The 13,128-nt window shown below is 51.4% G+C and overlaps 1 protein-coding gene across 3 annotated transcripts in view; it reads right to left on the reverse strand.

Annotated features, from left to right (window-relative positions):
* Positions 1–1,165: 1,165 nt before the first annotated feature.
* Positions 1,166–13,128, reverse strand: part of CSNK1G1 (casein kinase 1 gamma 1) — an 82,904-nt gene continuing 70,941 nt past the window's right edge. Inside the window, exons 11-15 of one of the 3 annotated variants that reach the window (XM_065733703.1) lie at positions 11,540–11,644; positions 7,315–7,422; positions 6,418–6,524; positions 4,325–4,348; positions 1,166–1,412 (exon numbers count right to left, since the gene is read on the reverse strand). In XM_065733703.1, the coding sequence (XP_065589775.1) occupies positions 1,358–1,412; positions 4,325–4,348; positions 6,418–6,524; positions 7,315–7,422; positions 11,540–11,644 (399 nt within the window). In that variant the 3' untranslated portion in view covers positions 1,166–1,357. Of the gene's footprint in view, positions 1,413–4,324; positions 4,349–6,417; positions 6,525–7,314; positions 7,426–11,539; positions 11,645–13,128 lie in introns of all 3 variants that reach the window. The other 2 variants (XM_065733705.1, XM_065733704.1) reach the window with 2 other exon arrangements.

The raw sequence follows: 13,128 nt of genomic DNA on the forward strand, positions 1-13,128 counted from the left end.
GCAGCAGGACTCAAGCCGTGGCACCGCTAGCTCTGTGTTCGGCCCGCGTGCGAACCGTGGCTTCCCTGCGGGGTGGCTGCTCGCAGGGAGGACCTCAAGGCTATTCCAGCCAAAGCCATCCGACCATCTGGAGATGAAATCAGTATTAAGGCAGTGAAGGGTCGCCACTCTGCCAGGAAGCTTCGCTCCTCACGCTTCCCCGCAGAAGGTGTGTGTTCACAACCACCCCTGCGGAGGGCTGGGGAAGGCTGTGTGCTTGCCCGGCCTGCGCTCTGGGAAGCACCGGGTCCCTGTTACGTTAACCCCAATCCGCCTCTCCCTGCTGCCGACAGCGGCCGCTGCCCGTCTGCGGGCTGCTCGGGTCAGGCACGGTGTAGGAAACCATGGTGGGGACATTCACTGGCAGACGGAAAGGGTGATTGAAAATTCAAGTATGCTTTCCTCAGCGCACGGCCCGAGGAGGGCTCCGGGAACCCCAAACTGGCACAAGGGTTGTGCGGATGTCGTCAACATCCCCACTCGAGGGCACTCTGCACCCCACCGCGTTCCCAGCTGAATGTCTGTCTGCGCTGGCACCACTGGTCCACGCAGAAATCCACAGATACAATGTGCATCTGTAATGCTAAAAATAATAAAAAGTGCAACGACGTCAGTTTCTTTAAAACAATCCACATTGCTCTGTTACCGCCAGAGGAGGGAGGTGTCAAGGGGAGCCAGGATACCTAACTGGAACAGTAGATTGCGAATTTCTCACAGCTTGCACATTACAGTGTAACTGTTCCCAAGGAGCCTAAAAGGGAACCTGTGCCACACTGCTGCAGCAGTCAGGCCCTTCTCCCACGCAGCTCTCTCGCCCTGACCGCATCCTCCTGCCCTCTCGAGAGCCAACTGAGCCTACGGTGTTTCTTTTCTTAATTAAGGAGGGAGGAGGGCGGAGGAGCGGAGAGCGCAGGGGAAGGAGGTGGGGGGTAAAATGAGCAGGAACTAAGCACAGTCCTCAGGTTTGCGTGAACGATGCCTTCGCCGTAAACAACGGGAAGGAGGGTCAGCCAGCCAGCCCCCCTCCCGGGGCGACCAAGACCTGAGCCAGCCACAGTCCTGGTCCCAAAAGGAGCATCAGGCTTGGAGTGAACGAGGGAGATCATTCAGCAGATCCACCCCAGAGTGGTTTGTTTTGGAACATTTTCTTCTCTTTTTGGTTTCAAATGTCACTTTTTTGTTTTGTTTTGTTTTGTTTGTTTTGTTTTTTCTCTTCCTCCTACGCCTCCTCCTCCCCCTAAAGAGAAGCCCCTTCCAGTTAGCCAGGGCAGGAGCCGCAGGTGCAGCTGGTGTTCCTGCAAGGCCCAGGAGGCACCGGTCACTTGTGACGCTGAGCCGTCTTCTTCCGTTTCCTCTTAAAGAAGCAGCAGCACCTGGAGCACAAAGAACAAGGCCAGTCAGCCCCGTGCAGACCCACTGCACACCCCAACATGCACCAGCCGCTCCGTGTGCCCGGCCCCGGCCCGGGGACCTGCCCGCAAGGGCGGCGGCGCGAGAACGGCTGACGTGCCCCAGAGCGACGGGCCAGGGGCTGAGCGCTGCTGGCAGACGGCACAGCACGGCCCTCCCCTCCTCTAGAGGCTCAACCAGCACGGGAACACCAGGAGCCATGTGGGGAGCAATGGGACAAGGAGCCACAAGGCCAGACCCTGGGGGAAGCCCGGAGGGCACGAGGTCAGCCAGCCCTGGCTGCGCTCCCCAGCGACAAGGCACGCGGGCTCAACAGCGCTCTCTAAAAAGACAGGTGCCAAAGAGATCTCGGATCAGGGACCAGGTTCCTTTACTGAACCTTTCACGATAACCAGAGCTTCCACCTTTGACAAAGCGTCACTCGGTGCAGAATGCCTGCTTCTCCCCTCTGCTAAAGCGAGGGAGATGCACAGCACCCAGGGATTAGAAGAAGCAAAGGGATGGAGAGTGGAAACTGAGGTGGGGAGAAAAATGCTCAGCGCAGCTGAACCTCCGGCAGAGGCGGTTTCACTGGTGGCACTGCACTGCATCCAGGCTTCCTAGCCCTGCTGCCTTCCTACAGAGGGACTGGGCATTTCCCACCCTCAGCTGCCGCCAGGAGCCCTCTGCTCAGGAGAAACGTGTTAGTTCTGTGCAAGTTCCGCTCCTGAGCTATGGATCTTTGTCTTCCTAGCACTCGGACAGCCCACCTCTCCAGGCTGCAGAACAGAGTGAAGCTAAGCAGCAGTTAATAAATTTGCAATAATAAGAATTGCAAACATTTTAATAACAATATTTTAATAACGCAAACACCACTTTTTCCTGTGAGCTTCTTTAACCAACAACCAGACCCAAATCCTTCGAAAACACTGTGACGACACCTCCCAGTTGCTTTCAGCAGCATCACCACAGCTCTGAGATGTCAGCACTATGCTCCTCAGAGCTGGGGGAACAGATTCACGCTCTCCTTCACCCCAGAGGAGCCTGTCCCTGAGGCACGAGCCTTTAACTCGGGCTGCAGAAGCCACGGAAGCCAACACCACCATGTGAGCCAAGTGTGCCAGCACCTACTGCTGGGAGACTGCAGCCCTGTGACACACAGAGCTCAAAGCCACATCAGCAGGAGGGCAACTGCCCACGGCACGCTGCTGCAGACGTACTGCCAGCGGACGCGTAACGTCACAATTTGGCTTTGGGCTCCTCTTAGGCACTCCTAGCGGGCCTGGTTGGGAGGCGAGCTGAGAAAAAACACAACATGCTGGTCCTTCCAGAAACACAGGCCCAGAGCGACCTATCAGCTGGGAGCACTCCATCCCCAGGACCTCCTCTGACACTGGCAGCATGCTCTGAAACTTTCTGCACCCAGAGCAGGCTCCTGCACGCTACCAGCACTGCCACCCCCTGCTCCAGAGCTGGTCGTGCACTTTATCACCCCAGTTCTCCTGCCGCCCTCTCTGGGTTTAACCTACAGCAGCATTTCTCTCCCATGGCAGCCACTTTCCTTTAGGATGTGGGCGATGTAAGTAAGGGAGGGGATGGTTATGGGGAGATGATGACAATGCACAAGTTATGATTTCACATGCAGATGGTAAGGAGAGAAGAGGGCTGAGAAGCGCTCGTTTCCTTGGGCACTGTACAGACGGAGCTGGCTACTTTTGGCTGTGGTCCCTTGAGACTCATGTCTTTTTAGGGTGTTACTCAGAGGTCTGGGGAAGGGTTCAGGAAAGGAAGTCCTGGCAGGTCAGACAGGCAGAGGCAGAACACCAAAACGAAAGGATAAGGCAGGCTGACAACTACAGAATGTGATCTCTGTGCATGCAGACAATGCCCAAGAGAACAGCCCCAGACTACGACATACAGAGAAGCCAGAGATGCCAGAGGTATCGGAGGCAATGCCTATGGAGAGCAGGGCAGAGGCGGGTCAGGCTCTCATCAAGCACAGACATTCCTGACCCACAGCGATGTCACCCCACCTCTCTCTGCGGGGTTCCAACCGCGGGGTTCCCACCCACCCCAGGGTGCTGCCTGGGCCTCAAGGAGACACTGGAGTCTCAGCTCAGCCCTTTGCAGTGCCAGGTGCATCACGGCCCCGGCCACAGAAGGGGTAAGGAGAGAGGGAGCATCTCACAGCCTCCTCGGGGCCAGGACTGCAGCTTTGAGAGCCTGGCCGACAGTACGTACACTGGAGCTGGGCCTGGAGTGATGCTGATCCCAAACTGCTGGGTTGGACAGGCTCACCCAGAGAACCAGCTCACCTGCAGTGCTCCCCCAGTCCTCAGTCTGTTGCTGGCAAAGCAGCCATCTCTCAGCTGCCCTGCCAGGCCATGGCTCTAGCTGGGTGCCTGTCACTAATGTATGGCACTGCTTTATACCCCCACTAACAATGCAGGCCCTGCTTGTGCTTCTCTGTAGGATCTCTCCCAGGAAGTGACTGCTCCCTCCCCTACACACCAGGGCAGGGTTTTCCCTTCATAATGATCTGTGTGAGGAAGTCCTGCAAGATGTTTGGCAAGCCTGCTCCCGAGTCTGCCCAGCTCCATTAGACATCATCTGCTCATGGTCATAACAGTTTGGGGGAGATGGTAAGCCAAATAGAAAAGGATCAGAATTTGTCTTTTGCACGGATGGGTTCAACCATCCGTCTGATTGCCAGGCCTCGCATGGCCCCTCAGACACAGCCCACACCCTCCCCTAGGGGCTCTCAGCAGGGTCCTAAACCAAAACAGCCCTGGGTTGGCATTGAGCTTGTGCCTATGGTTTGGTTGGTTGGATTTTGCCAACCCCGGTCTAGTCTGGTCCGCTCCCCCTTGCATGTGGACTGGAGAGAGGGACTCACCACAAGTTGAGCATTTTCAGGCAGCTACAGAGAGTGTAGAGAAAAAACACAGAAAGGAAGAAAGAGCAATTAGTTCACAGAGGTGGGATGAAAGCATGTCACTGCAGCCATGCAAACATGCAGTGCAGACTGGCAGACACACATCCATGCCTGCCCCCACCCGCTCCAGCCCTCATACCACCTCTGCCCTTGCCACGGTGCCGCTGAGAATTGCCACATGTTCCAGTGTTGTGAGGCCTCAGACAAACACTGCATGTTTTCTCCATGGTCGTAGGCTCAGGGAGACACCTTCTGGGGCCTGGGATCACAGAGGAATTCTGGGCCACCACACAGGAGACTGCTCTATCCCCTGCAGCTCCAACAGCAGAAGGACCAGCTCATGGACCTCTGTCTGTGACCCACTGTTCAGCATGTCCCCAGGAGATCCCAAAGCAGAAGCATGTACACAGTTCCTCTGCTGGCCAGGAGGAAAGACCTTCCCAGTGTTGCATCTTGTCTCAAAATACAGAGCCCCAAATCCAGCTAGTTCTAGCCCTTTTTGGACTGCTTCAGAGCAAATCAGTCTTTTAAGTAAAAATCCTTTGCTCTCCTCATAACCGAGGGAATTTATGATCACAGATGCAAGGAAAGATGAAGGCAGCCCGCCCTGTGGCACGAGAGAAATGAAGCAAGGAACTACAGCAAGAGCCCCCAGACCCGTTGGTACACAGCAGCCTGTGCTCTGCTTCACAGTGGCCACTGAAACCCTCCAAAACCAATTCTGAACCACACAAACAGAGTCTGGGAGGGACAAAACAAATGACCAGGTTCAGCTTGGGCAGCATCTGTCTTGATGCACCCCTCTACACGAGCTGCGGGGGTGGTCATCTGCCCCAAGCCACATACCTGGGAGGCCCTACTTCAGTCATCCTGACCAAGACACAGCCTGTGACACCACACCTGTGGTCTCTGCAGGCCCCACCATCCGAATATAAGAGGAATGCTGCCCACTCTGTAAGCAGCTCCTCAAGACCTGCCCTCCCCGCCACGCTCTAGGAGAAGCCCTGTGCCAAAACCATGGCTCACTCCTTTGGCTGGGAGGAGAAAGCGCATCCACTGCTTGCACATATCACTGCCAGGATCGTGCCCAGCTCTCAGCAAGAAAGATCACAAAAGTGCTTTCTGAAGGACAGACAGCAAAAGACCTTCAGCACAACAGTGACAAGGCGGAAAAGCTGATGGATTCTTCAGGGCCATTTCCATCCTTTCTCACATCTCCCCATTTTCCTTCATTCCTAGCAGAGGGTTGAGACAAGCCACACCAAGTGTAACCACAGGCAGGCACTCGGGCAGTGTCCCAGCACTGACCAGCCTGGGGGCAAATCTGGGGCCCACTTCCCCCCTTGTACGAGGAAATAGGGATTACCCTGCGACCTGCTGCGGTCCTGCTCTAGTTCAGGGGCAGCAAGAAGGTCCTGTGCTGAGGATCATGCAAAAGGTGACATGATGGTGCCAGATGCAGCACGTGTGCAATGGAGGCCAAAATGGTCAAAGCAGCAACTATGCATGTCGCTTCTCACTCTTCGCCACAAGCTACAGACGAGAGGTCTCCGTGACAGAAAGGCTGTTACTGGTTTCTCTCTCAGGTTCCACTGAGCTGAACCGAGAGAACTCACAGAGAAAACCCCAAGTACCTGAAAGGATTACTGTCATACCACTCCGGATGCTAGGCATTAACTTATTGCAGCCACAGATGAAGTGTTAACTTTCAGACCAACAGTTTATTCACTGAGTTGTGCTCAAGCTACTCCTACACTCTCAGCGTGAGTGAACAGAATTTTCCTTCTGGAGATTCCTGCAATCTATTCAAGTTACTTTAATACTCGTGCTACCATATATTTTGCAACACATGCTCTGAGTTCTCCAGCCACAACAAGTGTAAAAAGAAGCAGCAGCAGCACTGAAGGCACCATGCACAAAAGCAGCAATATGCAGGAAAAGGGCATGGGACATGAGCATTGAGTACTTCCCCATGGGTAGACAACCCCACTTGTTTCACAAGAGGAGGATTAATGACCACACCAGTGGAAAGCCTGTTTGTAAAGTGAACGTACTTAGCTTCCTCCACAACTTCCACCTCTGCCTGCGCTGTTATCGGTGCGTTGGAGTGTGCCCCTGTTGGGTCGTCCACGTTCAGCTCCCCATTGGTCGAGCTAACCACCTGAAACACAGACACGTTCCCCATTAACAAAGCTCCCCCCACAGCACGGTTCCATCTGATGCATCTCCAACCATCTCAACAAGAAATACTGTAGGAATGGGAAGTCTGTGAAATAATTTCTGCCTGCTCCTGTCTTCTGTGGGAGAAAGAAGTTTCTACTTCATGTTCCCTGTTTGCAGCAGCCATCTGGAGAGACTCGTCTGCCTTGTGTGAGTAGAGTGGCAGACAGGTGCCTCCAGCTCAGCCCTTCCACACTTTTTGGAATTACATCCTCGTCCCAAAGCAATTTACTTACTTTAACACTTCCATCACAGGGGTAATAACTGCCCAGATCCCTGGCTGCTGGCAGCTGTTCCACAGGAGCAGGTAATGTTCTGGAGAACCCACTATTGCTCTGTTGCAGGTGGCACTGCCACTAACCACCAGGGATGAAGGGCACAAAGCCACACGCTTGTAAGCTGCCCAGGTGGACACGACCCTCATGCTGACATTCAGACTAGGACTGCTTTATTGCTGCAGCTACTCTGGCAGAGTTCATGGGCAGTCATTGCTCCTGCTGACTTTGCACAAGTAAACTATTCCCAGCACCTACGGCAATGCCACTCTGTAGTTCCTGAGAGCTGAATTCTCCCACTTACTGTCTGCTCTTGACATCAGAGCTGTCCATACACCAGTTCCTCCTTATCTCTGAATGTTTCAGCATTTGGCTTTTCCCAAGCATTTGGTCTCACACTGGCAGGTGTAACTGCAATTCACTGACACACAGATTCTGACATGGAGGAGCAGGTACCTGCACTGATCCTCCGTGCCGATCTGCAGCCAGATGAGATGTCAGGTACGAGGTATTGGTCTGCCGGCTGGGCTGGATCTCCCACTCTCCTCGGCGATCGGATGATGCCTGCTCCAAGTCCAGAAGTGGGAGAGAAGGAGAAGAGAGGGCAAAAGGTGAATGAGGTGAAGAAATGAGAGGGTGGCTGTTAGTGAGTTAGTCAGTTTTGTTTCTCTGTAGGTTTTTCTTGCAAAACACCAAGGCATTTAGACATTCAGCTAAGCTACACTTTCCCTTTGCTAAGTGTTAACCATACCTTTCTTCAGCTCTACCCACTGCTGGAGTGCATTTCTTCTCTAGTTGATAAACAAGAAAGCTCACATCTATCCCAGGAAGTTACTTCTGCACACAGCTTTGCATGCTTCAGGACAGCAACAACCATGCTGGCAGCATCTTTCACTCTGTCTGCCAGGTCCTTCACAAGAGCCCTGAACACAGCAGCAAGTCTGGATACACAAGCCTGACCTCCCTAAAGTACTCATCTTTTAACTCTATTGTTGACACAAATCAAAGCCACATTTCATTTCGCTTAGAGCTAGTTCCACACCTGTAGAAGCAAATATCCACATCACTCCAGCTGGAAGGAACAAAGGTGGATTTTGTTTTTCTGCAGAAAAGCGCAGCAAACAAGAAACTTCTGCTGACTTCTTCGTCCCCGGTAGATGCAAATTTTATACAAGGAAATTATTAGAATTTGATTTATCAGAAGAACCACTGTGCACTTGCACATGAGGTTGCTTACAGCTCATCCTGATCACTGATGACAGCACACCCAGTGTTCCCCTGAGGGCAACAAGCCCCTCTGTGCAGCCAAACCCAACAACCAGCCAAGGGAACTTATTGCCAAGGCTGGGAAGCACAGGACAGGCAGGCAGATGTGTGGCAGACCGAATGGCAACAGCAGAGAATGGAGTACAGCATGATGCTACTGAGGGCACGGATGTGTTACTGGATGCAGCCATTCCCTGCAGCCAGGGAACCGTGCTGCACTGTGCTGCTGTGTGGCTGGGAAAAGAGAGGGCTGTCATCAGGTCCACACAGGATGACTCCAAAATCTTCCTGTGTACTTGTACGATGTAACTAGCAGATGGCCACCGAACTGGAATGAGAGCATTTGCAGAAGGAAGCAGAACAGAAAAGCAGTCTGCTTGCATGCCATAAAACAAGCACTATCATTTCCTCTGTGAGTGACCTCTGGGTCCGTCCCCAAGTGACCCACAGTGCAGCTCCTCCTGAGCAGTCAACAAACCCACTTCACAGGGAGTGCTTCCCTAGAGGTGCTTTCATGCAGGCCTGTAAATCTTCTTGTTAAACGTTTGGTCCATTGACCTGAGACACCGCTTTCCCCTTTTGTACTCGGTAACATTCAAAAGAGTTACTGGAGAAGTACTTCCCTCAAAGTTCTTCTTCAGCTGCTGCAGGTCACAAGATTAAGAACAACTGGAGAATTTAAATGGAGTTTTTAAGGTTGGTGAAGGACATATCTTGAGAGCCTCTTCCTACAAAAACACCATGCTGCCAGTTTTCTTGGCCAGGTTAGGTATCAATACACAGCACGGCCTGGAAGCCTAGAAGCACTCTGTAGGAAAGGCACTGGAAGACACAAGAGCCAGATTTTTGCCTTTTGGTTCTGGATTCAAGTATATAATAAAAAAAGACACTGGTGTGGAAGACAGAAGAAGGCATGGATAGTGGCTTGGTGATGGAAAGTGGTGATCACAATAAAGGGTCCAACCGAGGGCCTGAGTCACGACTGGTGCTGCTAAATAAAGGCAAAGGCTCTTAGTAATTTGAAGCTCTGTGCTGAGAGGCACCGAGGCACACATCCGGATAAGCTCTTTAGAGAGGACTGCTGCCTGCTGGGTGCCCGCATTCGGGACATCGGGAAGAGGATGTTGGGTAGGATAAAGCCGGAGGACTACTGCCCCCTCCTGGACTTTCAAGCTGGGTTGCTCTAGGCTGCGAGCAGGAAAGGAAAAAAAGTCAAAGAAGTCTTTATGCCCCTTGTGGAGACGCTGAAAGGATTGGGAACACAGGTGGTCCTGGTTGGAGACCGGGATCCAGGCAGGAGGAGAATGGACCAGTTGAATGACTGCCTGTATGAGTGTGTCACATTCAGCTCTTTGACTTCTATGATCTAGGACACACCTGCAATAAACTATGGGATGGGCCACAACTGACCAGGAGGGGCAGCAAGCTGGGTGGGCTCACTGCGAGGGCTTTAAATTGGAGGGATGAGGGAAGGTGGTGTAGTGCTGAAAAACAGAAGAGCCAGAGAATGCTCTCAACTCAGATTTGTCCTGGAGGTTTGTGGGAGGGCTCCTCCAGGAAGGCAGTGCCTCTGAAAGCCCAGCTGAAGTGCCTCCATACCAATGCATGCAGCATGGGGAATAAGCGGGAGTTGAAACTGTGGTGCACTTGGAGAACTTTGCCATTGTGGAAACGTGGGGGGATGATTCCCACAACTGGAATACCACGATGGAGGGCTATGAGCTTTTTAGAAAGAGCAGGCAAGGTGGGAGGAGTGAGGGAGATGCCCTCTGTTAAGAAGTGGATGGACTGTGAGGAGCTGCCTCTGAGGAACAGTCAGGAGCAGGTGGAGAGCTGGTGGGCTAAGGCTGGGGACAAGACCAGGCTGTGGATGCCCTGTCCCTAAGCTGTTTAAGGCCAGGGTGGATGTGGCTCTGGACAATCTGATCCAGTATTTGTTCTAGTAGCTGGCAGCCCTGCCTGCAGAAGGGAGGCTGGATCCTTGAGCTGCCTTCCAACACAAGCCATCCTCTGATTCATTCTATTAAATAACTGAACATTCTGCATAATTTTTAGGAGAAAAAGATGACAAAAGGTGCCCTGCATTTGCGCCAGGGGGAGATTCAGGTTGGATGTTAGGAAGTATTTCTTCTCCAAGAGAGTGCTCAGGTGCAGGAACGGGCTGCCTAGGTAGTGTCACTGTCCCTGGAGATGTTCAAGAAACGTTAGATGTTGCACAGAGGGATATGGTTTGGTGGGATATATCGGTGGTGGCTGAACGATTGAACTGGATGATCTTAGAGGTCTTTTCCAACCTTGGTGATCTTATGATTAAGACTGAGAGGCTTAGAGGAACAAAGACTGAATGCTGTCCAAATCATATTTTGGGACTAAGTCAGCTGTCTGTGCTACGTACTAAAATCTGTGAACTAATATGCTTGAAAATGAAACCAGGTGTCACTATCCAAAGAAAACAAGATACCTGGATTGTACACAGCGTGAAGATCTGCTGTCAGAGCAGACAACTACAAACTGCCACCCAAAACGGAGTTAAATGCATTAATCAGGCAATATATTAAAGCAGATTATTTTACTACTACTGTCAACCCAGTCCACACTAATAAGCATGCATAAATAACAGTACTGCACATGCTCCAAACAATGCAGCCTCCTACAAGCAACACTTCTAATGAGGAATATTCATCCTGATTGTAGCTGATGGCTTTAGATGTAGTCTACATTAGGTGTTCAATCACCCCAAGCTCAGCTGCATGGAACAAGTTGAGTCGAGCCCAGACAGGTTATTGTATCTCACACTCAATTCTGTGCCCACAAACCCCAGCTTGCGTGAGCTGTGTGGGCGCAGGAATAGCAGACACAGAGCCAGAACAGCACGCAGCAGTTAGAGGAGCAGAGTGAGCCCAGAACCACTCACTGGGAAGTAAGAGCATCAGCAGCTCCAGCTAGGAGCCGGCAGCTGGAGATCTACTCAACTTCTGAGCACCTCTGCTAATACAGAAAATCCAGATTCTCAACACCAACATTACCACTAGAAAGAAAAAACGGGGAAATTCAGAACCTTGCAGTTTAACTGATCACGATGCCCAGCCTCCCCAAAGGACCCTGTGCTGGCAGTCCTTTCTGCTGTGCAGCAGCAGTGCCATGGCCAGGGCACCCTGAGCTGGATGCTGTGCACATCCATGGGACACACGTATCTTACTCAATTCCATCTTTTTTCAATCCGGGGGAATTCCGCTGCTCTTTCAGACAGTTGTTGCTTTGACAAAGGCTTGCTCAGACCAAAGTCTTCCTAATTTAAGCAAGAAATGTGCTTGCCACGAACAAGAGAAGAACCAGCCCCAAATACCCCTACTGGCAATTCAGAAATTCAGGGAAATTCAGAAAGATGCCAAGCAAGGCAGTGCTGCCAACGCACCTGATTGCGCAGGGCCTGCTGCGATGGTCGGTCCCTGTGGACGTGGCTGTCTCTCGTTATTGCAGACGTCCCGGAATCTACGTGAACAGATCCCACTGGAGTAGGCTGGAAAATGAGATGTTCATTAGCACACTTGTCAGGTCTGCTCCCATCATGCACGGACAGTGCAGGAAGACATCAAAACGCTGCCCAAAGGTACTGGCAGCAACCACAGGTGATTACAGCAAGGGCTATGGGATCCCTGTAATCTGACCGCTTGCTGGACACCAGCAGCAAACACTTTGTAGAAAAATGAATTTAGAAGATACATCTGAATCTCTGTACAAGTGTCAGATCGCACCACAATAAGATTACTGCAATTGCAAAAATATAAAGGCTTGTTTTCCTTAGCTCATTGTCTTGTTGCTTTTAAAAACCACTCTTGCATAGAAACAGGACGTGTTAAAATTAAAGCTTCATCTGCTCTATTCTCACCAAAGTCACAGTCCTTGTTCACAACATCAGAATCTCCATAGCAACCACTGCAGTTGTCAGCAATAGCAAGCTTGTCTTACAAGGTGCTTTTTATCAATTGCCTTTGTAATAAAACAAAAATGAGAGAAAAATCATCATTCACAAAGGGAATGATTTCTTACTAAAATGAACTGCTTTGTGCACAGAAAACACTGGTAATGCTGAATATAGTTGGATGGGAAGTCACTGGCAGTGGTACCACATTTAGCACTGAAGGCATTTGATCCAGCACAAGTGACCATTAATTTCCAGGTCCCTTTGCCACTGGTGGTGCACAGTGAGTGGCTGTTAGCAAGACAGCTATCAGCAGAACAACACAAAGCAATGGGCTGCAGCACAGCCACAGATCAGACAGGCAGCCAATGGGAGAGTTGTAGATGTTTTATCAGATTTCCCAGTGACGTATCTTTTGGCCAAGGTCTTCCTGGATGCACACGGCTTTTGACAATAAAAGCGATCGACTGTGATCACAGATATGTTCCATCTGGTGCTAAGTGGAGCTTGGATACTCCCACGTTGCTCTGCTATATTTAGAGCTGGCTCAGCCTCTGGAGCAGGGTAAGCCTGGGGATCTTTAGAGATCACAACAGGTTTGATTTGTATTGTTTTCTGAGCACCTGTCAGAGCCCTGCCCACATCTCCTGTATTTCTCTGTGACAACTCAACTGCTATGGAGATCTTCCATCACTGAATGCTGAGGAAGCAAGTATATGCTCCAGCTGTAAGATGGATGCCTTCAGATATTGATTACCAAAGGTCTCAAATCATGTGCTAGGATAGAGGAAATTAAATCTAGTCCTGCTCGTGGCTGTAAAGGAGGAAGTCAGTACTGAACGTGCCACACCAGAGCAAACCCAAAGAGGTGGCAAGGGGCACCTGCCCCTTAGGATAATTCATGGCACATGAGAACCCCCTAACACAACACCAGGACTTCTCACTGCACTGAGTCTGTGCTGGCTACAGAGAAGTAGGGACTGTTTTGATCCTGAGCTCACTGGCACTAACTGGCACTACTGGAACAAATCATGAGCTGGGTGGGGATGCAGCAAGGCCCTGCATTATGCAGGAAGGACTTA

The sequence above is a fragment of the Cyrtonyx montezumae genome, unplaced genomic scaffold, assembly GCF_038088225.1.
Source record: "Cyrtonyx montezumae isolate F1298 unplaced genomic scaffold, pur_monq_1.0 scaffold_17, whole genome shotgun sequence".
In the NCBI taxonomy this organism is placed as follows: Eukaryota; Metazoa; Chordata; class Aves; order Galliformes; family Odontophoridae; genus Cyrtonyx; species Cyrtonyx montezumae.